General features: G+C 39.1%; 1 protein-coding gene across 3 annotated transcripts in view; it reads left to right on the forward strand.

Annotated features, from left to right (window-relative positions):
• CSMD3 (CUB and Sushi multiple domains 3) overlaps positions 1-25,414 on the forward strand; it is a 1,226,382-nt gene that overhangs the window by 1,082,576 nt on the left and 118,392 nt on the right. For all 3 annotated transcript variants that reach the window (XM_038390468.2, XM_038390469.2, XM_038390471.2), the window contains 3 exons: positions 8,382-8,567; positions 9,705-9,899; positions 11,698-11,871. In XM_038390468.2, coding sequence (XP_038246396.1) covers positions 8,382-8,567; positions 9,705-9,899; positions 11,698-11,871 — 555 coding nt within the window. The remainder of the gene's footprint in view (positions 1-8,381; positions 8,568-9,704; positions 9,900-11,697; positions 11,872-25,414) is intronic.

Below are 25,414 nucleotides of genomic sequence, written 5' to 3' on the forward strand. Positions count from 1 at the left end.
CAGAGAACATGAAACAATGGGTTTATCATACACACTGTAAGGAGAGTGTGTATGTGATATATGCCATCATGTGCCAGCAATGCCCCTCTGCCATGTACATTGGCCAAACTGGACAGTCTCTACGTAAAAGAATGAATGGACACAAATCAGACGTCAAGAATTATAACATTCAAAAACCAGTTGGAGAACACTTCAATCTCTCTGGTCACTCCATCACAGACCTAAGAGTGGCTATACTTCAACAAAAAAGCTTCAAAAACAGACTCCAACGAGAGACTGCTGAATTGGAATTAATTTGCAAACTGGATACAATTAACTTAGGCTTGAATAGAGACTGGGAATGGATGAGTCATTACACAAAGTAAAACTATTTCCCCATGGTATTTCTCCCTCCCACCCCACCCCCCACGGTTCCTCTGATATTCTTGTTAACTGCTGGAATTAGCCTACCTTGCTTGTCACCATGAAAGGTTTTCCTCCTTTCCCCCCCCTGCTGCTGGTGATGGCTTATCTTAAGTGATCACTCTCCTTACAGTGTGTATGATAAACCCATTGTTTCATGTTCTCTGTGTGTGTGTGTATATAAATCTCTCCTCTGCTTTTTCCACCAAATGCATCCGATGAAGTGAGCTGTAGCTCACGAAAGCTTATGCTCTAATAAATTTGTTAGTCTCTAAGGTGCCACGGGTACTCCTTTTCTTTTCATGGAGTAGCAGCACTACCCTAATAACAGTTGCTCCAGCTTCTCTGCCTAACAGATCATGTTTTTTCAGAGCTCTTTGGCACTCAGAAGGAGTACAGACAATCCTGCTACCCTCTTAAGGATATGAAGCATGTGCCCACCTCCATGGGCAGCCAGCTATGCTGGTTGGTGAGGATGAATGATAAGTTCATAGCCCTGTCTCTTGCCCTACCTTCTTTTCCATTTATAGGGTGCCTATGAAAGCTAGTCTCACTCAGTTCTTGTGTATTCATCTAAATTTAGGAAATACAATGAAGACCAGTAACTGCACATGGACAGAAAGTGGACTGGGAGCCCTTCTATGCACAGCCCTTCTTGCATACTAGTACAGGAGCCAGAACACATACTCACCCTCATGCTATCCTGTCTAAGGCAATGCAGCTCATGCAGCTTCATTGTACATTGCTACAGACCTCCTATTCCACATTAATCGTAATGAACTCTTGATTGGAGATTGTCATTCAAGTCAAATTTTGACAAATTATAGCAACAATTGTGTAAGCATCTTCTGAGAATTAGGATTATGCAGCCAAACACAATATCACTTATGACACAAGTGGCATATTAATCCAAATCTCCAGAGTAATTTCACAATTCTTTATTGTGATTCTTCTGTTACCCTCTTCCCTTGTTACCAATACTCTGTCCACAACTACTCAGATATTTTTACTTTTCACAACATATGATTTAAATCTATATCTTCCCTAGACTCATCTTCATTTTATTGGTGTGCAATAGTTGAGACATTAGTTTAGCATGTCTTGTGGCTAATTAAATGAGTCCCAGTAGTCTTATTTCAGAATAGCAGCCATGTTAGTCTGTATCCACAAAAAGAAAAGGAGGACTTGTGGCACCTTAGAGACTAACAAATTTATTTGAGCATAAGCTTTCGTGAGCTACAGCTCACTTCATCGGATGCAATGAGCTGTAGGTCACAAAAGCTTAAGCTCAAATAAATTTGTTATTCTCTAAGGTGCCACAAGCCCTCCTTTTCTTTTCGCCAATAGTCTTAGTAGTCCTTTCAGTCATGGTTATTTGAAGAATGTGACACATCATGATAGTAGGTAAAGGGGGATATAGTTCTCAATGTCCTTAATCTTCACTTATCTGTGAAAAAAAATTTCTGGGTCCAGTGTTCTCAATAGACGATAACACCCCATTCTTCACATCACTTCATAATGTGGCACTTTGCTGTGGAATCCAGACACAATTGTTAACATTAGAGTAAACACTTTTTCTTTATTTTTGTCCTGTATTTATAATTAAAATATGTCCACTTGATAGAAAAGACCCAGTGTAGCAGCAGTGGATTAAAAAATTAGCCCTACCTCATACTGAAACGTTATTAACTGAATTAACTGAATCCCTGCTTTGGAGCTAATATGAAAAATCCTTCCTCTGAACTAAAGAGAAGCAGAGATCCTGTCTTAGACATTAAGATTATTAGAAATTTCAGGCAAATAAATGTTGTGCATTTGTAATGTACTCTACAGAAATGACAATGTGAAATGATTGTCTGAGTCCCTGACCCAGTTTTTAGTGACACAAATCCTCTTCATCTTGTATAAATCAGTAAAGCTTCCTACAATTTACTAAAACCCATGATGATGATAAAGCTTTAAAAGAGCAAGCAGGATGACAATGGCATTTTGGAATACAATTATTATCTTGCTTCAAGTGTGAAAATTTGTGCGTGTTTACAAGAAATCATAGATCCTCAACTTCTTTGGAGTTTTCTTTTATTTTTTAATAGATTTTTTCATGTGGTTATTGATTACATTTCTTGAATGTTAGACACTTTATACCAACATTACTTGATGTTTGGATTCATTTATTTATTTATTTAACTATTTATCTCACTGATAAATGTTGCTTTGCACGGACCTCTCCACAAATCAATATTATTGTTAATTTGCATAATTTCTTGTGCTGGTGTCGGGTATGATGCCTTGGGGCTGAAACCTAGAGAAAATGTGTTGAGCAAACAAAGCAAATGACATAAAAGAATATCTAGTGGAATCCCCTAACTTCTCAATGTAATACATTGTCATGTCTGCAGTGACTGGTATGTCAAAGATGCAAAACCATAAAAGAAAAAAGAATTTACAGGATTTATTGACCTCACTGTTAAAATTACACTGTTCGTTGTACTATGCTGCAGCAATGCATATTTTTTCTCAGATGAAAAGCATATTTGACAGGCAAAATACTGAAATACCTTTATACTGTATGAACAAATATCTGGGGTGCAGCAGTGTATGACAAATATTAGTATCTATTTCTAGAATTCTTTGGATATAATGTTGTTTCTGGTTTACAAGAGTTGAATCCTCTTTTTACAGAATATGAAAAAATTATAATATTTGGGCTATTCTTATCTTTTGTAAAGTTTAGTACATTTATTCCAGTTCACACAACTGCACATAAGCAGTTGGACAAATTGTCTGATTGCATCCCAGATGCATAAGAAATATCTGAGAATTTTGACAGTGGTTAGCAAGATAATTTACAGGAGATTTCTTTTTCTTTAAAATTAACATTAATTTAGTGAAAGTAAAAGTTCAGATGTTTCTGTATTTGGTTAGTGCAGAAAATAATGTTCTACTCTTAATTCTACCTTGCAACTAATGGTTCCAGCAGAAAGGAAAACCACATAAAATCCACTTAAGTGCCAAGAGTTATAAATAAAAGAGAAATATAAATACAATTTTTTCATTATCTTAAACTTACAAACAAATTCTCCATTCAGGGCTGACCCTATTGTACTTTTGAGGTTATATGTATTTCTGATTTAGTTTTCTAACCACTTGTCAAATCTAATTGTACTTAAGATGATGAGAGAGAGAGAGGCCTAGATGTTGGTATTGGTTCTGTACAAGCAGTCCATATTAAACTGCAGTCCCTTCTGCCCGTCTCTGGTTGTTCTCTATGGGGAAACTACATGTTCAAGATGGAGCCCCATGTACATGACAAAAGCACAGATCATGCTAGCAAGTCTGCATTCTTAAGAAAAGTTCACAATGTCCTGGCCAGATGGGGAAAAGCAGTTTTGCTCACTTCTGCTTTTTGATTATCTAAAAGCAAATGGGAATCTAACCTGACCATAACTTACAAATGGTGGCAGAACAATCTTAATGAGGGAGAGAGAGAAACTCCAACAACAACTTTTGTTCTTTCCCTGACCCTTCATGATCACCTCAGTCTTTTCGGAATGAAATCTCAGTCAGCTTGCCCTTTTCCATAAACCTGAACAAAAATGGAAGACCAGACACTAATTAATAGTTGGATAGATTATCAGTGTGATGACATGGCTTTCTGTGCAGAAACCAAACAGATACTTCCATTAAAACAACTATTACCTAGTCTTCCTTAAGGAAGATGTTTACAGTCTACATCAGCATAGGACTCACTACTACTTCACTGGATTTCACTAGCTAGAAATGTAAGGATTTGATTTATCTGTGTGCTTGTTGGTGCTTAGATTCAACAATAATGGGGGCTACATAAAGACCTAAATAGTGGTTTTTTCCCATTAATTGTAAATTAGTTGTAAGGATGCTTATCCATTTTTGAAAAGCACTCTGAGAGTCAAGGATGAAAATTACTATAAAATTATTAAATGTAACACAATTTTTGTGTTCACAGATTATGTTGTAAATGAGATGAAATTGAGAGGACAGCCAAGTCCAGAATGTCTAGGAATTTTATTCATATAACAATGTGAAACATGGCTTTTTAATTCTTTAAAAATACATTAATAAAATTAAGTTTAATTATCCTAATGAGTTAAAGTGATATTATGAATCAACATTGCTTAATTCATTATATTGCTTTGCCCATGATGGACCACAATGAAAATGATTCTGTATGATTGAATTGATTTTCATTTCCTCTGAAGAAAAGAAAGCAATGGAGCAATCACATTTATTTTAGTATCTTCTTCTATTTGCCTTACAAAATTACTTTACAAAACTAATCTGCTTCACACAAGGCCCTTTCCCCTCCCCACAAAAAAGATGAAGAAAAAGCAAGTCTTTTTATAGTACAAACTGAACACCAGCTAAAGGTTACAAAGAGTGGAAGGATGGTCTACTGGTTAGGGCATTGACCAAAGACTCAGAAGACCTAGGTTCAATTTCTTGTTCTGCCACAGACTTCCTGTATTACCTTGGGCAAATCATTCTCCATTCCTCATCTGTAAAATGAGGATAGTAGTACTTCCCTAAGTCACAGAAGTGTTGTGAAGATAAATACATTAAAGATTATGAGGAATTCAGATACAATGGTGATGGGGCCAGATATGTACCTAAATAGATATAATACGGTGCAACTGGAAAGTAACTTTGCCTTCACCACCAAGAAAAAAAATATTTTTGGTGTCAAGGCCTACCTGGATGTTTCTTAGAGGTTTATTCTTCTCAGGAATGAAAGGGAGGCCTAGCCTAGTGACAGCTCTGTGCATTGTCATATGGGAGATCTAGTTTCTATTTTTTTCTTTTATTTTCCCTTCGGAGATAAAGTGTTCAGCACCTGCATGGGAAGAAGTGTCTTATTACATTGATTTCTCCATCTTGTTAAGATACAGCTATTCCCCTCTGAGACAATACAGCTAACAAATCCCAGGACACAGCACATGAAAGCCAGAGATAAACAAGTCTCAATCAAGAGGGGTTGATTGTTGAATGATCCATCAGAAGATATTAGACCAGTGGTTCCCAGACTTTTTCTGCCGCTTGTGCAGGGAAAGCCTCTGGAGGGCCGGGCCGGTTTGTTTACCTGCCGCGTCTGCAGGTTCGGCTGATCACGGCTCCCAGTAGCCGCGGTTCTCTGCTCCAGGTCAATGGGAGCTGCTGGAAGCGGTGGCCAGTACGTCCCTCGGTCCACGGCGCTTCCAGCAGCTCCCATTGACCTGGAGCAGCGAACGGCGGCCACTGGGAGCCGTGATCAGCCGAACCTGCAGACGCAGCAGGTAAACAAACCGGCCCGGCCCTCCAGGGGCTTTCCTTGCACAAGCGGCAGAACAAGTTTGGGAACCACTGTTATAGACTTAATCCAAAGTTTGACCAATTGTAGAGCTAGCAACTCTACCTACTTTTTTCCCCCCCTCAGTCATTCCACCATAGCTACTGTTCATAAAAATAAAAAACCAACCAGCACTTCCTGGAACTTGGAAAGGGTAAAAAAAGACTAAATGTCCACCTTGGACATTATCATGCAGATCCTATTCACCTCATTGAATGCTTAGATGCTATGGTAAGAAGCACTTTAGAAAACGTCAGGTATTCCTATTACAAAATTATTCTACAGTAATGGCATATTAATCAAAATGGCAACATAAATTTTACAAGAAGAGCAGCATTATTTATATACAGTGAAACATCTGCCATTTCGAGTCTGTCACCAGTTTCCTTAAGTACAGTTCTGTCAGTAACTTTGTGTGTTAAATTGATGGGGTTATTTCAAGGGGAAACTACTACATCAACATCGACTTTGTGTGGTGACACTTTATTAAAACTCAGAAAGCTAGGAATTAGCCTCTCGAGACTCAAAGGTAGTTATAATAATGTGGGGTTTTTTTCATGGACAAAAAATTCCATTTTTACACATACAAGATTTATGTTCACTGAATGCTTAGAAAGTGATAGACCAGACATGACTTTCATGGGTCTCATATTCATGTGGGTCTTTGTTTACTCATAATGTTATTCCTATCACTGCTCTAATTTACAGTGTTTTCTGTGGAAAGAAAGCATGCATGGATAGTATGCAAGGTTTCTAAATAAATGTATCTAAAGAAAATATTTTCTCTGGAAAATAGTTTTAATCAGAAATTATACACATTAAGTAAACATATTTCCTAATTTAATGTTTTATATTTAACACTATGAAATAACACATTGAAATATGAAAATCTTGGCACCTCAAAGCTTAGCACTACAAATGTACATCTTTACTCTGAATGGCTGTGGCTGGGTAATTTCTGCTATCCTCTCTTTGTACTCTGTATGTTTTTTCCCTCCTCCTCTTTTCTGCTTCCAAGCCCTCTCTGATCAGATCTCTCTGATTCTCTAACTTGATCTCTAGTTTGGCTTTTCACTATCTTTTTACCTTAAAATTCAGCATTCAGTGTAATCTACTCATGTCAGTTTGGTCTGCTTCTGTTAACAGAGTCAATAAGAGATACAGACTTTTCTTTATGATTGATTTCATACACTGTATACAGTGAAATGACTAAATATACTAGGTAAAAATATGATGCTTCTTCAACAAACTGATGGAGTCTTTCACCTTTAAAACACTATTGTACAAAGGAGAAAACAGGATTAGTTAAAGAGCTCATTCAAGGCGATTGCTGGTGCCTTTAATTAAGCTAGTTTGGCATTTTTCCCCATGCAGCAAATGTGAGTTACAAAACCAGGAATAGATCTAATGCTTTTTGCAATACTCAACCCAGATGATACCATTTTGACTTCCCATACTTTTGTTTTATTTTTATATATATGTAATATTTTCATCCAAAAAAGATCATCTTATGATCCTTGAAATGATCAAATAGACTCTCAGACAGAGATTAGATGCTAGGCTGTATAAATCATGTGATCAACTATACATGACTTATGAAGCCAGACAAATAGTATATGAAGGATGCAAATTATGTAAAGAAATCTGAAATGCCAAATGGGATAAAGGACTAATAAAAGTATAGTAACACCAAAATTCAAAGTCCCTGCCACACAGAGGCTGCTGAAGTCAAGAAGAGATTCAAAAGAAACAGCAAAAGCGTGCTATTTGTTTTCCTCCATCCCCACCCCCCTTGCTTTCTAAAAATAACAGTACTTAGTATTTATACAATTCTTTCTATCTGTTGATTTTAAAGTATCTTACAAAAGATGAGAAAGCATTGTTATTCCCATTTTACAAGGGGAGAAACTGAAATGTAGAAAGTTTACTACAGTGGTCCCCAAACATTTTACCTCATGCCCCTTATCCTTTTCCACCCCTCACCCTCCCAAGCTGGGACTGGGAGTGAGGCTTTGGCTCTGGGATGGGGGGACATGGACGGGGGTAAAGGGGCTGAGGTTGGGACCAGCAGCCAGGGCCAGGAGCAGAGCTGGTGGGTGACGCTCCTTCCCCTGCCCCAGCTGCACCCACTTCTAGGGGAGCGCACCTAGTTTGGGAACCTCTGGTGTACTATAAGTGTCTTGCTCAAGGTCACACAAGACATTAGTGGAAGATCCAGGAAAAGAACCAGATCTCTAGAGTCTCAGTCTAGTATCCTATCCATAGGATCATGCTGCTCCTCTTATTCTTCTCTTCCCTACTGCATCGTCATTCATCATTCTCTGCAATCTGCAAGGATAGCTAGAGGGTTACTGAACTGTAACTTTCATTTCCTCCCCAACCCCAGATATCTTTAAAAGGACAGACTAATGAGCCATAAATCTTCCAAGGTTTAGTTCCTTTGAAAATTGAGAACTGATGAAGTCTGTGTGGTCTTAAAATATACACTAATACATTACTAATCCTCTTCACTAGTATATGAATGTTGTGGTATGATACTTAAAACATTTGAGTGAGACAAGATATAACTTATCAGAAAGAGGTAAATAACATGTTGTTTGTGATTCTTTTAATTCAGCAATATCTTGTGGAATTCCTAAAGCTCCATTAAATGGTGGAATCTTAACTACAGATTATTTAGTTGGCACCCACGTTACTTACTTTTGCAATGATGGGTATAGACTATCATCCAAGGAGCTTACTACTGCAGTCTGCCAGCCAGATGGTACATGGAGCAATCATAATAAAACACCTCGTTGTGTAGGTATGTAGCATTGTGAAATTATCTCTAAGAACTTTCCTGAATTTTATTTTCATTGATCAAAGGAGCTCTGTTTCAAATTATTTAAGAGTTCTGCTTTTGGATAATTAATACAATGAGCCATTTGAGTATATGAAACTTGTTTTGATCATATATACATTTCAACCTGCTGTGACAGTTGGAAAATAAATACATTATAGAATGCATTAAAGTTAATAACTCAGTTCCAAGTCCTTGGCATTCCTGCTTCAGCAGCTGGCAAGAGCCTCATGGCCAAGTCAGAATATAAGGCCATGGAGTCTTAAGCCGATCTTATACTCTCCTTATCACTTTCTGTCTGGTCCTCATGGACAGCTGTGTAGCACCAATACAGATTGCAACCCCTCCACCCCCATGCTAATGACCTCACACCACCTAAACTCTAAGAGATGACTCTGAGGAGAAAATGCACATACAATTCCCCAGGGACATGTGGATACCTCTCTGACTATAAATTAGCTATGAAAATCCAAATGGGCCACCATGCTGAAGCAGAAATCTCAGCCTAGGAAAGGTTAGGTGTCCATCCAGATGTGGATCATTCCCATTCTATGGAGTTTTGGAAAGGGGAAAAGATAGGTGTCTCTAGAGACACAGACACATACTCAGCAAGGTAAATTTAAGAACCTTTCCTGATATCTCTTTATCCCTGAGGAAAAGGGGAGCAGCAGCAAGAGAAGATTTCTTGTGAGTCTTGGGGATCTAGTGTATAAAACCCTGTAGAGAATGGAGTAACTATGGTGCTCCCTCATCATGCTGGCCCTGGGGATGGCAGGAGGTTAGGAAGGTAGTGGGGGACTCTCATTTGTTCCGGGGAGAAATAACATAGGATCCAGAGATGGGGCAAAAGTTCCTTTCACCAAGAAAGATTCAACGTGCTTATGACCATATACATCAGGATTACAGCTCAGCCCTAAGCAGGTTATGAAATCAGACACAGACTCCAAATAGGAAGCCATTATGAATAAAATTTGACACTGAACAAATTTGACATAAGAACAAATATTCTTTATTTCATATTCTTGTTAACTTGTACTTCCTGAGCCACAAATACTGGTCTCATTGGGGGTTTTCTGTTGTTGATTTGTTTTGTTTTGTAAGTTGTTACATGTCCAAGCATCAATTCCTTTACTCTGGAACATGGGAGATGGCGAATAGTGAATGGTTCACATTATGAGTACAAAACAAAAGTTGTTTTTAGCTGTGATCCAGGCTACTATGGTTTGGGACCAGCATCCATTGAGTGTCTTGCTAATGGAACATGGAGTTGGAGAAACGAGAGGCCTTACTGCCAAAGTGAGTATGCATTGTGTGTAAACTTTCCGTGTAGGTGGCACATAGAAAAACATTTCCCGCTAGTTTAGTGGAATAGGAGAACCCTACCTGGGACACAACTCCCTGGATAGGCCCAAGGACAATCATTTTAAAGTAATGTCCATTATTGTTAATGAAATTCATGATGATTAAATTTATGGTAATAGAACTGTGCACACCCAACTGCCCTCTTGAGATGTCTGTCACTAGGACAGGTACACAGAGGGAAATGAATAGAGCACAAGGTTTCTCTCCACCCTACCCTGCACACCCTATGGAATGATCAGACACAATAGCTTTCTGTCCTTAGTGGAGTAGGGACTGTTTTCTCCTATAGCCAACAGTGATACAAGACACCACAAAAGGGTCAAGAACACCGTCTAGGTGCACTAGGAGCATGGTACAGCTTTCACACTCACCTGGGACAGCTGAGAAGTAGGGAGGGATTTTTCTTTAGGAGCTTCCTTGGGGTGGCAAGAATCTGTATCATCTTCACCACAAGCTGCTATCCTAATGGCACCACCTGGCTCCATGGGCTTTAAGAGAGAGAAGTAGTGAATATGAAGTATAATGGAGACAGGTACTTTTAAGAAAGAACGCTAAAATATTTAACCTTGTGTGGCTAAATATAGGCACCTATGTGAATCAGGCCACTTTTATAAAGTAAAAGCCCCCACGTTTAAAAGGTTTGGACTTATATCATTAACTGGGGACTACACAACCAGTATTTCATTGTTTTTTCCCTTCTAAAGAACCAAATCACTACCATTCTTCTGGAAAGAGGGTCAACATTAGTGTTTATGGTGCATCTACATATACAATCTGTAACAAAATGTACAGATTAGCTAATATACAATATTTATAGTAATCCCTATGTAGGAGAGAACACAGTTACAACTATTAATAGATGAAGTACTCCAAAATACAGTCTAAGATATTTAATAATTAATAATTAAAATTATTTTCATCTTTTTGGAAATTCCAGATTTAATTTGAGGTGGGGTCCCATCACAAATGGGAGTTCTTTTAAAATAATGTATGCCCCTCTGTGTTGAAATATTGAATGTAAATCCTGCTTTGACTCTTCCAAAGAGAAAGTAGTCATTCATCACCACTTTGGAGTGCTATCTATAGCAAAATCCCATCCTTCTGTATTGTGTTAAGGCCTCATTCATCTAACTGTACACGTAAAATTTTTCAGAGGTAGCACTGAAGTTCATTTTCCTAATGCCACTATTTCTATTTATTTTAATTTTTTTAAAGAGGAAACATTGTCTCCTTCTAAATCAGAAAATTCTCTGGATTGTGACTAAAATAATGGGGTCACTGAACATAATTCATCCAGTATTAAGACTCTGTGTTTTATAAATGCTAAGGCATGTGAGGTACAATGACGTACAAGATACAAATTAAATAACATAATCTCTGTCCAAAAAGCCCTCAGATATACTGTTTTACAAAAATAATAACAAAGTGAGCATAGAAACATTTACATTTCATTAAAAAAACCTGGATAATTAAATATCAATGATTTTTGTTGATTAAAATGTTCTAAACAGTTTTTTAAAAATAATTTTACAGTTATAGTGTAAAATATTTTTCAAATGTTGAGCGTGAGTCCTCATGACATGTTCTTTATTTTACATACAGATTTCTGTATCCGTTTCTCCCACAGATCAGAATAGACTAGCCTCCAATGTTTATTTTAACCAGTCAAAAATACATATTAAATGTTTTTAGTGCAATGCTCAATACAAAATGTGTATTTTTTTCCTTAAAGTTATTTCTTGTGGAGAACTTCCTGTACCTCCCAATGGGAATAAGATTGGAACTCAAATCACATATGGATCTACAGCTATATTCACTTGTGATTCCGGATTCATGCTAGTTGGCTCTACTGTAAGGGAATGTCTCTCTTCTGGACTTTGGAGTGGGACTGAGACCAACTGCTTAGGTATGAAAACTGTAATAATGGCCTGTCTGCCTTCTTTTACAAACTTTCTTTAGCAGGCATCAGCAAGTGGGCTGAGTCAACAAAGGCCTCTTCTTCCATGCACAGAACTTTTATGACTGTGATGATTTCTATTTTTTTCTTAACAATAGATATCTGGGGGGGAAACCTACAGTCCAATTAGTGTTTATTGACTCTATCCATCCATATGATTTACAAGAGTCTCAAGTTTAAACTAAAGGACCAAAATGTATCTACATTCTTATTAATGGACCTATATATCTATTTATGTCTCTTTCAAAATCTAATCCCTAACCCCACACATTGTGAGCAGATTAGAGACGATTTTGAGGGTTTCTTCTGTGGAATAATTTCAAGGACACATTTCAGTGGATTATGATTCACCATGTTTTGTTCTTGATTACTTTGTTGACTTTATTAGGACTGCGTGCAATTAACATTTTCTTTTCAACTGAGGTCAAAGTGGTGATAGTATTTTGATTTTTGAACGTAGCATTATAGTCCCATTTTTTCTTATTATCCTCGAGGTAGTAGATGAGGGATATTAAAATATCCATAAAATGGGATTTTCATAACTATCCAGACTAGCATCCTTCAGTAAAAATGCAATACATTTAAGGCCCGGGCCAGCATACCAGTGGGAAGATTCCTTGTGTACAGTTTGCTGATATATTTGTACACTATTTTTTTCTTTGAGATAGCTGTGTTTCTGTAGCTCAAATTTTCTTCTTTTGCCAGTCTTCAGCTAAAATACCTCTAGGCTTCAAATGATTCATGGATAAGCAAAAGAGTTACCTATATATCCATTAATCTTTAGTGGAAACATTTTTTGCTGACTCATAGTTGAGGGGACTGTGTTATTTTTATTTGTGTTTCCTTTCAGTTTAATATGCACACCACTTGACAGAGAAGAAAGAGGATGCCGTTATTTGATAAATGTTTGTTTTTATTTAAGTTAAAAGATATGATGAGGAAGAATATTTAAAAACTAAAAGCCATACATATACATACCATGTATAGACTCAAAATCTACTGAATTTTTCTTCCATAATTACCTGCTTCTTTGTTAAGGTCACAGCTATTATAGATTTGGAGAAATGAGAAATGATTATGAGAGAATCATTAGTCTCAAAAATGCTAACTTCTTAGATAATCTTAGAAAAGCTTGGCTGTTACTTTTGCAGAGCCTCTTGAACAGATTCTTTTAAATCAATTTAAGCAAAACAACTTCTTGTCAAGTAAGGAGGTACCACTTTTCAAGTCCCACTTTTATTTAACTTTTCTTAATTTTTGCCTGTAGAAACATAGGCAATTACTAATAATGAGCTTGAAAATATTAACAGGTTATACAATCTCTAATAAAAATTTGAAAGGGATAAGCTGAGTTGACCAGTCTTATATGAAATATGCAGTGACACTTTTTTCCCTGAGTTGTATTTGTTATTGTTAAGTGACAACACTTTAATATCCCATAGTAATAAGTTATTGACAAAGGGTATGAAAAAAACAGTATCAAAACAGTGTAGAATAATCAAAAAGGTAATAGCTGAGTAAGAGTATGTTCTCAAATATATATTTTCAAAACTTTAATTCTGTCAGTGGGACTTTTTCAAAGGAGGAGGGACAACATTTTAATGATAGAAATGGCAGACTGGGCACAATGTCACTGTAAAATTTGACAATGGTAACAGAAGCTGGTGATAGGAGAAACATATAAAATGGAGACAAGTAACACTCGCTCAACATTGTTCTCAGAGCAGTGCCCCTGCTGGATGGTTTTTGAATTGCATCTCTTTGTGAGAGAAGTGTTTTTGTCCTCCCAAAACCATGATAGGTTTGTTCCCCAGTATGCTTTTATATTTGCTTACCCAGAGAGTAATTTGGTATTGACTGATGGAACTGTGGTGCTGAGAACTGATTGAAAGACAGAGATATGATTAATTGGGAAAGATAGTAAACAGATGGTTTTGGGGAGAATGGAAAAAAAATAGAGGGAGGCAAATAGTGAGCTATGATAGTCCCAGAAGGCAAAAAGAGAGAAGATCAACAGAAGGTTGGCCAAGAGAACAAACTATGGACATGGACATGGGTAAAAGAAAACAGAACATAGTATAAATAGAAAAATACGAGCTGATATAAAAGAGAACAGTTAATAGGGAACTGGATTTTTCAATCTCACAGACAAGGCATAACAAAAACCAGTGTCTAGAAGCTGAAGTTATAAATAATAATACATAGAAATGACGTAATTTCTTAGTGGAGAGTGTAATTAAACATTGGAACAGTTTGCCAGATGTGGTGGTGGTGGTGGTCTCACTCTTGCTTGGAGTCTTCTAAGTAAGATTAGATATTTTTTCTAAAAAATATGTTTTAATCCAGTTTTGGGTTGGATGGTCATGGTAGTATTTTCTGACCATGTAATCTATCAACTGTCTCCTTCGTTCATCAGCCAGGGGGGAGAACAGGATTGCCTGTATTACCCTCAACATACTCAAAGCACTTGCAGCTCGGCATTAAGACAAAGACAATAATCAAATCTCATGCTTCAGGTCTCCAGTGGTCATCTGCAGAGGTCACAAAGGAATTTTTTTCTCCAGTACACAGTTGGCCAGATGTATTCTGGGTGGGTTGGTTGGTTGGTCAGTTTGTTTGTCTGTCTGTTTGTTTGTTTGTTTGAATCTTCCTCTTGAAGCATCATAGTTTGCACACAGCTGGAAATGGGGCATTGGATGGAGTGAATCAGTGCTGTGAGGTGGTACAGAGAACCTTTTTTCTTAGATGCCTGGTTGGTGTCTCTTACTCATGTGAGGAAAAACTTCCTAACTGTCAGAGTGGTTAAGCACTGGAATAAATTGCCTAGGGAGGTTGTGGAATCTCTATTACTAGAGATTTTTGAGAGCAGGTTGGACAAACACCTGTCAGGGATGGTCTAGATAATACTTAGTCCTGCCTTGAGTGCAGGGGACTGGACTTGATTACCTCTCAAGGTTGCTTCCAGTTCTATGATTCTATGTTCATAGTCAAACTGATCACCATATTTGGGGTTGGGAGGGAATTATTCTCCAGTCAGATTTGCAGAGGCCTTGGGCTTTTAACCTTCCTCTCCTGCTGGCATCATCTGGGTATATCTCATCTAATAAATTCCATTGACATGGTATGGGCCTCAGGCATTGGGCACCCAGATCTCTCCTGTTCTCTGACAGTGGCACACAACAGTTTAGTCTCCTGAGCATTTAAATGCTTTAGTCTCACTAAAGTAATTTGGATCAATGTAGGGGCATCTGGGTGAAATTTAATCATCTGTAATACAGAGGAGGTCAGATTAGGTGATCTACTAGTCCCATCTGGCCCAAAGACCCTGACTCCATGGGTGCTCCAGGGCTGGCCTTAAACTTTGTGAAACTGGGAGGGAAAGCAAGATGGAGTAGCTAATTCAATGTGGAAGGGAAAGAGGTAAATGAGCTAGGAGTGAGTAAACTGGGTGAGATGGAGATAGGAATGACAGGAGAGAAGGAAGAAAAAAAGGTTGGGCTAGTCTCCATTACCTGACTTCTTGCATAGTCTTTTAAACTTGTGCCAAGTGGCTATGAATCATTGCCAGATCAGACTGGTGGTCTTTTAAACCCACTTTATACAGGGAAAAAGGCCCCAATTCAATAAAATATTCCTTTTCAGCAAAGCTTCCATGGAATGCAATGTAACTTACGCACATGCTTTGCTGAATATGGATGGATGTGAACTCATGTTTAAGTGGTTCCCTTAATTGTGGCCCAAATTACTAGAAATGGTACTAGCAATAGAAAACCAAGCCACTGGAGGGGGAAGAGAGAAATAATAATTTTTTTCATGGGGAAAAGCTACAGGAAAACTTTGGGGAGATGGGGCAGAGCTGAGGAGTTAGTCTACGTTTGTTGGTTTGTTCATAAAACATAATTAGCTCATGGCAAGCAAGTCTAGTAGTATAAACTAGTACCAGGAAGGTTTCCTCTTTTTAAATATAAATGTTTGATTGATTATTTATTTATTTACTCTTTTTTTGTGGGAGATGGATAAACTTTTGTTTTTGACTGCATAGGAATAGTTATTTTGTATTTCTGATTTAGTATTCCATTTTCTTATTTACTTCTTTATAGTTGTATATTTAATACTTGTCAATGAAAAAATAAAATAAAATGTTCAGTAAATTTCACCTGGTATTTCAAAAATCTCCCAATCGCTGTTCAATCCTTTTTTCTTCCACAGTGGTCCCATAGCCTCCCCACTTTTGTTTGCCAAGCTGCAATGTTGCTCACACTCAGACAACTGCAACAGACACTGAGTGTGATTTAATTAAGCTGCAACTTTATTCTTAAATGTCTGTGAGTACCCAGCAGATAAAAATATATAGTGCAGGTAATTCTATAATCATTTCAATACAGACCTAGTGTGCTTCTGTCAGCCATGCCCCTTACCCATCCTGGACACCAGCCAAACCACTTCTGGGTTCTCACCATCTCCCCCCCTCGAATGAGGATTACAGAAGGTCTATGAAGAAGGAGGATGGCTCCCTGCCATACCAGTTATAGCGCTGAACCCCACCTCCCCTGTTTCCGCTCCTTTAAAGAATACCTCTTTTTAATTCTTTACCAATCCATTTTATCTGATCCCTGTATCCCTTCCATGTAGAGTACCTGCACTGGATGTCTGGCACAAGGAGGCACCAGCAACTAGTTTGTCTGCCTCCCCACATCCTAGCTGGGTCCCCAGACATCTCTTAATGCCCTCTTTAATATCAGCCAAAAACATGTCAGCTTCCAAGTCTGAAATGAATAATTCTGCTGCACCGTAGCACAGTTGCGAAATGATCGACTGCCACCATGGCACCCATAAATCTGGCTACCTCCCTATTCACATACCTCCTAGTGTTTTTGGCTTGTGGGGGCTTCACAGGTCCTCTCCTTACCCTACATCGCAACATGTCTAACCACACCTTTTTTATTCCTGGGAAAAGTTCCATGATCTGCCCCAAGTCCCTCTGAGATCTGATCATTAAATCTGTCCCTTTAAATGTTCCCAAATCATTTTCCCCAAGGTGAAACACAATTATATCTGATGTCAACTCACAGATCCCCACAGTGTACAAAAGGGGCATCTGCTGGTCCCATAATGTGTCCCTCCTTGCAGCTCAGGACTGCTTCACCACTGAGGCCCAGATGCAAACCTCCAAGCTGGAACCCCTCCCCTGTGCCCAGGAAACAATACTATGCCCACAGATCCACAGGGCCGTCTGCCTGGCCCATCTGCCAGCATTTGGACTGAAAACACAATGGAAAATTAAAACTGATTCCCCCACCTGGGGTTTTGCATATTTTCTGTATGCTTCAGCATGCCTAATACCCAATTGCCTGAATTGCACTAGGCCCCATACCCAGCTGGGCCACTGCTGTTGTTGCCGGAATCCTGAGTGAGTGGGAACCAAATTCATGTGCTGGGATCCCCAACCGTGTCATTCCCCATCCTGGTATGTTGTCAGTGGACTGCCATCATTGTGAATAAAGAGGGGTCCATTTGTCCGTGATCTTATCAACATGTACGCCCTCACAGCCTCTAAAGGGCAGATCCAGGGCTTGCCACTATCCTGCAGATTAATGAATTCAGCCCAGCCTCCTTGAGCCATCTTTGACTTTTACAAGGTTAATATAACCAATCACTTCCCCCCACCCCCACCCCCAGTGTATATCCCTCAGTTCCAAAGCCCTTCCAGAAGAATCCCTACAGGACGTAAATATTAGCTCGCTTATCTGAAAAACTAAAAAAAAAAAAAAAATGCTACCAGAAATGCTGCCCTGAATAAGGCCACTACCTGTCCACAATGACATGTGGATTCCAGATTGCACCAGTTGCCTAAGCGTATTAACAGTATTGGGACCAACATGTATCCTCCATAAGATTGGTGCTTCAAAACTGTCCCGTTAGAAACCTTCAAACTAAATAACTGCTGCAAGGATCTGGGTAATTGTTCAGCCTACTGACAAATGTAAGGGCCAAAGACGAGTGGAGATGGTTGTGTTCCTCTGTAATGGGTCATATTGGTGACAGGCCTTCCAGATCCTGCAATTGCACAAAAACATCAAAACTCCTCCCATAGCTCCATAACGTTCACAGAGCCACCAATCTCTGTGCTACACTGACAACCATCATACGCCAAGGTTCCATAGAGCTAGTGGCATCCTTTTGGGTTCCTTGATGGCTCTTGGTGCCAGCTCCCGAAATCTGTCGATCTGGAAATGAGATATTGAATCTGGTATGCCACTGTCAACCCCAGGCACATGCTTGGAAGTGAAACAGATGTTAAAGCTTAAACATTGTAATACATAACTATAACTGTATTTCCATTTTAAGGGCTGGAGATTCCTTTAGAACCATCCCCTGGAAACTTTTAAAAGTGGGGAGGAGGAGTACTGGCACCTTACACACTAACAAATTTATTAGAGCATAAGTTTTTGTGGGCTCCAGCCCACTTCTTTAGATGCATGGGTTCTGTTTAAGCCCTGTTGCATAAAGCAATGCCTTTCCTCCAAGCAGCTATGTTGGGGACTGCAACCATTTCCCAACATATTTACCGAAAACTGACTTACAATTTAATCACCCTGTTAGACAACTTCATGTAGCCTCCAGCGGCATAAAAATTGCAAAAAATTACAAAAATTGTGTGACCCAGGGACCAAAACAATTACTATACATCCAACAACCACGCAACACTGAACTTGATCCGTTACAGAAGAAAGAGAATCCAACCAGCTAGTGCAAATTGCAATACATAACAAAACTTTACAGCACCACAAATAATGATAATATAATACAAACTATAAGATTACTCTACCCCCATACCAATACATTGCTCAGCACAAGGGAGAACACTTCCAAACAGCAATGGTTACAGATATCCCAAGCTGTGTTGGTTTTCACTGGTTATGGATGTCATACATTGGTTTTGTTTGTTTGTTTCTGTTCACATAATGGATCAGTGTAACTTTATTTACCAGGAGAAGTGATTGTAGATACACTCAGGGAGAGGTAGCTGATAAGTAGAATTAGGAAGTTTAAGAAACAAATAAACTTTACCTATGTGGGACACATAGATGTCCAACACATCCTTCCTAGAAAAATTAGGCTATTGTAAGATTTATTGTCTGGATCCATTAGGATCACCTAATGGAAGGGCAGGAGAGGCATAAAGGGGGTCTAAAAGTCCCATTTCTGGCTGGGGAAGCATTCTGCACAATGCAGGCACTGTGGAAGAGACCTGTGAGACACCCTCAGAGGCTGCCGTTGCAAGCTCTTTAGAAGCATTTTGGACATAGAAGTGGCATTTAGGTGCTGGGGCTGCATGACACAGTTATTGAAGGTCTTTAGTCCTGAAGCCTATAGATTAGCCTTGTCATAAATATAAAGGGAAGGGTAAACCCCTTTAAAATCCCTCCTGGCCAGAGGAAAAACCCTTTCACCTGTAAAGGGTTAAGAAACTAGGATAACCTCGCTGGCACCTGACCACAATGACCAATGAGGAGACAAGATACTTTCAAAGCTGGACGGGGGGAGAAACAAAGGGTCTGGGTCTGTCTGTATGATGCTTTTGCCGGGGACAGAACAGGAATGGAGTCTTAGAACTTAGTAAGTAATCTAGCTAGATATGCGTTAGATTATGATTTCTTTAAATGGCTGAAAAAATAAGCTGTGCTGAATAGAATGGATATTCCTGTCTTTGTGTCTTTTTGTAATTTAAGGTTTTGCCTAGAGGGATTTTCTATGTTTTGAATCTAATTACCCTGTAAGATATTTACCATCCTGATTTTACAGAGGTGATTCTTTTTACTGTTTCTTTTATTAAAATTCTTCTGGTAAGAAACTGAATGATTTTTTCATTGTTCTTAAGATCCAAAGGTTTGGATCTGTGGTCACCTATGCAAATTGATGAGGATTTTATCAAACCTTCCCCAGGAAGGGGGGTGCAAGATTTTGGTGAGGATTTTTGGGGGAAAGACGTTTCCAAACAACGCTTTCTCAAAAATAAACCCGGTTAGAGGTTTAGTGGTGGCAGTGGAAGTCCAAGGGCAAAAGGTAAAATAGTTTGTACCTTGGGGAAGTTTTAACCTAAGCTGGTAAAAGTAAGCTTAGGAGGTTTTCATGCAGGTCCCCACATTTGTACCCTAGAGTTCAGAGTGGGGAAGGAACCTTGACAAGCCTCAAGAAACTGCTGTAATTTAAACAGGCCTCCTGGGCTAATTGCACAGTTCTAATTGCTAAGGGTGTGGTAATTCCCTTGTATAAGTAGTCCAGTTGCCTCTGTGCCAGGGCTATGACAATGAATATTCAGAGTCTCTCCTCCTATGTTGAACTGTGTCGCATCTCATCTTGAATATTGCAAGTGCAATGCTGTATTGTGTGAATATTCGTATTAATGAATCACCTCAATGGTTCAAATATTCACAGAAGGTGAATGCAAAAAGGAATGGCTATAGGAAATTCATTTTGTTAATTAGTATGTTTGCTCACAAAACATTTTTTTGCAGTGTTGAAGCTAAATTGTCCATTAAGGAGGAATAGGTGAGTCTGGTTTAATGTGGATGCGATAACAGAGCACTTCTAAGAAAAAAACAGTGTTCCGAAACATTTAGAAAAATACCTCAAGCAGGTCTAGTATGGAGATCATAGCAATAAATGAAATGTTTTGCAAGTTTTGTAGTAATAAAATGTGAAAAAAACACACTTCAAATTGTTAGTTTAAAGTGACAGAGATAAAACTGTGACTAATGTATCTCTGAGTTTACAAAGTGCCTCTCACAATTTTACTGGATTCTTTCAATACAGAGAAAGTGAAATCATTTTCTGTGGGGGAAAATCTCTGTGATAAATACTGGAGAAACATTTAGAAGTATCAGAAATAGAGATTTCTATTGAATATACTGTTTATAACCTGGAGAATGAAAGATTTAGTTGTATTCTTTCCTCAGGGAAGAAAGCAAAATTTTTGGAGGAAATGGATTACTGAACTTCAGTTTATATGAAAACTTTTTTAGGACCTTTTTTTACACCACTGACATTTCCTGCAGTTATGGATGTAAAGCAATATCTATATGTCAAGAACAGCAGATATTTAAAAAAATAATTTTCAAATACAATAATTGATCATGAGTAAATTAAAAGTCAGAATGAACATTACTATCAACTTAAACATATAAACTATTTTGACACAAAATAATTAGTTATTCACACCTCTTTAAAATATGTAATATTTATATTTACACATTGGATATTATATAGTTATAGACCCAGGCCAGTTGGGTACAGCAGAGTAGTCTTATTGGGATCCGGGAAGTGGGCGGGCAGAGCCCGTCCACTGCTAAAGGATCCCCCCCAGCCTAAAAGGGGGATCCACAGGACCTAGATACCCAAGAAATTTCGGGGGACAACTAATAAAATAACAGGGACAGGAGTGCGGTCAAAGGGTCAAAAGAAGGGAACCGGACGGGGACACCGAGCAGAGAACCCCGGACAGCGCCCACTGCTCCTCAAAGGCGTCAAGGGAGTCAGAGGACGCCGCCCAGAGGAACTCTGCCCGGATACGTGAATGGACCGAGGATCGGAAATAGGCCCTACAGTCACAGGAGACTCCATCGGCCAACCTCCTCACTCTGGTTTTGTAGATGGCCATTTTAGCTAGGGCCAGGAGGAGGTTGACCAGGAGATCCTGTGACTTTGTGGGGCCACGGATAGGGAGTGCATAAATGAGAAGGTGAGGGGAGAAGTGCAACCAAAAACGTAATAAGATATTGGTGAGGAGCCGGAATAGGGGCTGCAGCCTGGCACACTCCAGGTAGACATGTGCCAGGGTATCCCTCACGCCGCAAAAGGGGCAGGTGTCTGGGATTGTGGTGAACTGCGCCAAGTACACGTCCGTGCTCACGGCTCCGTGAAGGAGCCGCCAACTGACATCCCCGGCGGGCTTTGGGACTAAGATGGAATATAGGCTGGCCCACCGGGGCTCCTCACCCTCCAAAGGTGGCAGGAGGTCCCGCCATTTTGTATCGGGGCGGGACACGAGGGTACGGGCGTGAAGGGTGTGGAGCACGAGCGTGTAGAGATGTTTTCTTGGCGCGGTTTGAAAACAGACCGGCTGCATCTCGTGCAGCCGGCTTCTAGTGAAGGGGTGAAGGGATCGGTTGGGTCCACGGGGCAGGGGTCCAATTAAAAGGTCCGGCGGGCCTGGGGTACAGCAGAGTAGTAGAAGGCAGATATACTGGCCGGTGGATAAGCAGTTTTCTGTTCCCTGACTGACCAGAGCAGGGGCTGCTCCAGGCTAATGATAACACCTGACCTGCAAAGAGTCAGGTGAGGCCGTTAAGCTAATGTGAACACCTGACTCTAATTAAGGCCCCTTTGATACTATAAAAGGGCTCACTCCAGTCAGACCAAGGAGAGCCAAGGAACCAGAGGAAGTGTGGCTGAAGCACTGGGTAATGAAGACAACCTCAAGCCACTGGAAAGGGAGCCCTAAGGTAAGGGTGAAGAAGGCATTAAGAGAGAGAAGTGGGAGAGCTGTGGGGAAGTGGTCCAGGGAAATGTAGCAACTCTGGCAGTGAAAGGTTGGCTGCCAACAGCTGCTGCCATTAGGGTCCCTTGGCTGGGCTGGAACCCAGAGTAGAGGGTGGCCCTGGTTTCCCCCCCAACCCGACACTAAAGAAACACCTCCTGGGAGGGGAAGACTGAACCCTGTCAGGACAGGAGGCTAAACTATTTGGGAATAAGCACATAGGGACAACAGAGACTGTGCAGGTTCTCTCACCAACCTCCTTGCTGGCTTATGATGAAAAGAGCTCAGTAGACTGTAACCCTGGCCCTAGAGAGAGAAGGGCTACATGGAGGGTCGCAGTGAGCCTCTGAGGCTAACATAAACCACCTAGAAGAGTGGGACCCATGGGGACAAAGTTAGAGCTCTGCCACAATATATAATTTCTAACTGCACGGTTTCATGCATATGTAGCCAATGATTTTAGTTTAGTGTTCACTTATACTTCTATAATCTACAACTTTAACATTCAATGATTATATGTGATATAACATGTTAATCATAACATCACCCAATAAGAGAACACTAAATAAAAATCATTGGCTACATCTGTAAGTAGAAATACTGCATATATATTCTTTTTTCTGCTTAATGAATCAAAATAAAGTAAGTTACAGGTAATCAACTGACAAAAACAAGTAATTGAATCCATGGCAACAAAGAATGAGTTTCCCTTCTTTGTCTAATTCAGGTACTTCTTTCTGTGGAAGATAGAATTTGCTGATTCTAGTGAATTTTAAGAAAAGATTATTTTTCTGATCTTTGTAAAGCCATAGTTTAGGAGCAAAAAATAACCAACGCTTTAAAAGCCAAAGAATACAAAAGATTTTTTGTTTCTTTTTAAAATATAGATCTGTTTTTAGCACTATCTGGGAAAATATGTACTGTCTTAACTTGGGGGGGGGAGTGGAAGTAGTAATATTTTTCAAATATAAGTCATCAACCATTCAAAACCAAACAGTAAACAATACCAGAGTGGCAATAGCAGAATGTAGGGTCAGTTTAGCAAGAATCACAGGAAAAAATATTTTTATCTGAAATATGAAATATTTTAGAGACTTGAAGAGTAGGATTAAAGTTATTAATAAAATCACAAACAAATTAATATCCCCCTCAAGTTCTCAAGGAAGGCGAAGTGTATAACTATCACAGTATTTATCCAAGATAGTTTTCAAATACATTAATTATCTATGTAACATTACAAAATCCACAATAAGATCACTCAATGTTTTACTGATTTCCTGAAGAGGCTCCAAAATGGAGTCTTCCTCCCCTCCTGTTTAATGGCTATAACACTATTTTCTGTCCACCCATCCCTATGCATCAAATCAGACATTCAGGATGAAACGGTATTCAGTTTGTTATGACAGGAATTAAAACCTGCCCCTGGAGTTTGAATAGCCCCCCCTTGTGGGGTCTAGTTTAATGAAGGCTCACATAAATATGCTAGGCACATCATTTGCTGTATTTCTGGAAGGCCCTCAGATAGTACAGTAATGAGGGACATATAAGAATGAGAATATAATACAAATAGCTTTTAAATTATAGAGGAAATGATTCCTATCCATGTTTTTTTTCTTCAGGATGGATTGACTAGCCTGTTCCAAACTGTCCACAACAAGTCTGACTTCTTCCTCTGTCTTTCCTCTCAATGAACAGCTCATTGGTGGCTTTTCTCTCGCAGGTTCCCTCACTGGGATGGCCCAGCTCCTGCTCCATATGGGCCTCTCACCATCCAGACAAAAGGGATCTGTCTATCTTATATCTCTCCTTTTTCCCACACAGCATATATTGCTGTAAGGCATATAGTCCCCATATGTCCTGGGAATAATCAGCCTCACAATACCCCTGTTCCATGTGTAAACAAGCAACAGTGCAGAGCTAAGCTTGAACCCCTCTTAAATGGTTATCTTGTACTGTGACAATACTAAACACAAAATACTCCAAAAACAAGCATAGATCAGGTACTTATATAATATCTGGCCTTCCTGATGACACTAAATGGATGGGGCAATTGCCTGCCCTGCTGCAGCTCTCCATCAGCAGCAGCACCAGCTGGGACAACAGGTTTGTTTAGTTTTCAAAATGTAAGTTAATACTGAGATCCAAAAAAATGCAGCAACATTTTTAAAAAGCAGCATGCAGTGAATGGTACAACACTAAATATGCATATAAATTGAAATGTAGGAATGAAGGACAGAGTCAGCTTGATCAAGAAGACATGTTGAAACATGTGTCTTGAATAGCTTACTAGTAATAGAGGAGTTTGCATTTAGATGAGACAGCAACCAGAACTAATTCAATTATAGTAGTCACTATGAAAATGTCAGCATTTACTCACTGATACCAGGTCATGGTATCTGGTATACAAGTTCTCTCTTCCTCTAAGTTAAGGAACATGTAATATTACAGATATCATGTCCTGGAAATTATAGGTAATTTTTTAAAAGGGGACCACTTCAGAACATGGCTAATAAATCATTCATGACACAGCAAAAGTTCTAACAAAAATAAATCTGACAAAAGTAATGAAGAAGACATTCAAGTGGGTGGGGAAAACTATAAGAAAAAGACCAGCAATTAGATTAAAGTACAGTCAATTGAATGTAACCTAATGTACAATAGCTGATCACATAATTTTGAAGATACATTTATTGAGGAAAGAGACCCTGATAGTAGATGAAGAACTTTTTCATAGTTAAAAACAAAGGAAGAGATGATGAGGCATAGATAGATAGCCCAGTGAGCCAAAACATTAGTGATCGTGATGATAATGGTGAAAACAATGAAACCATATGGTCTGCAAAGCTATTAAAATAGGTGGCTTACATTTTCCAATGTCTAGAAAATAATAATAGTGTGGATGGAGTCAGTTTGGGTGTTGATTCTTCCACAACATATCATGTTCATCTTTAT

Source organism: Dermochelys coriacea, chromosome 2 (genome assembly GCF_009764565.3).
Source record: "Dermochelys coriacea isolate rDerCor1 chromosome 2, rDerCor1.pri.v4, whole genome shotgun sequence".
Lineage (NCBI taxonomy): Eukaryota > Metazoa > Chordata > Testudines > Dermochelyidae > Dermochelys > Dermochelys coriacea.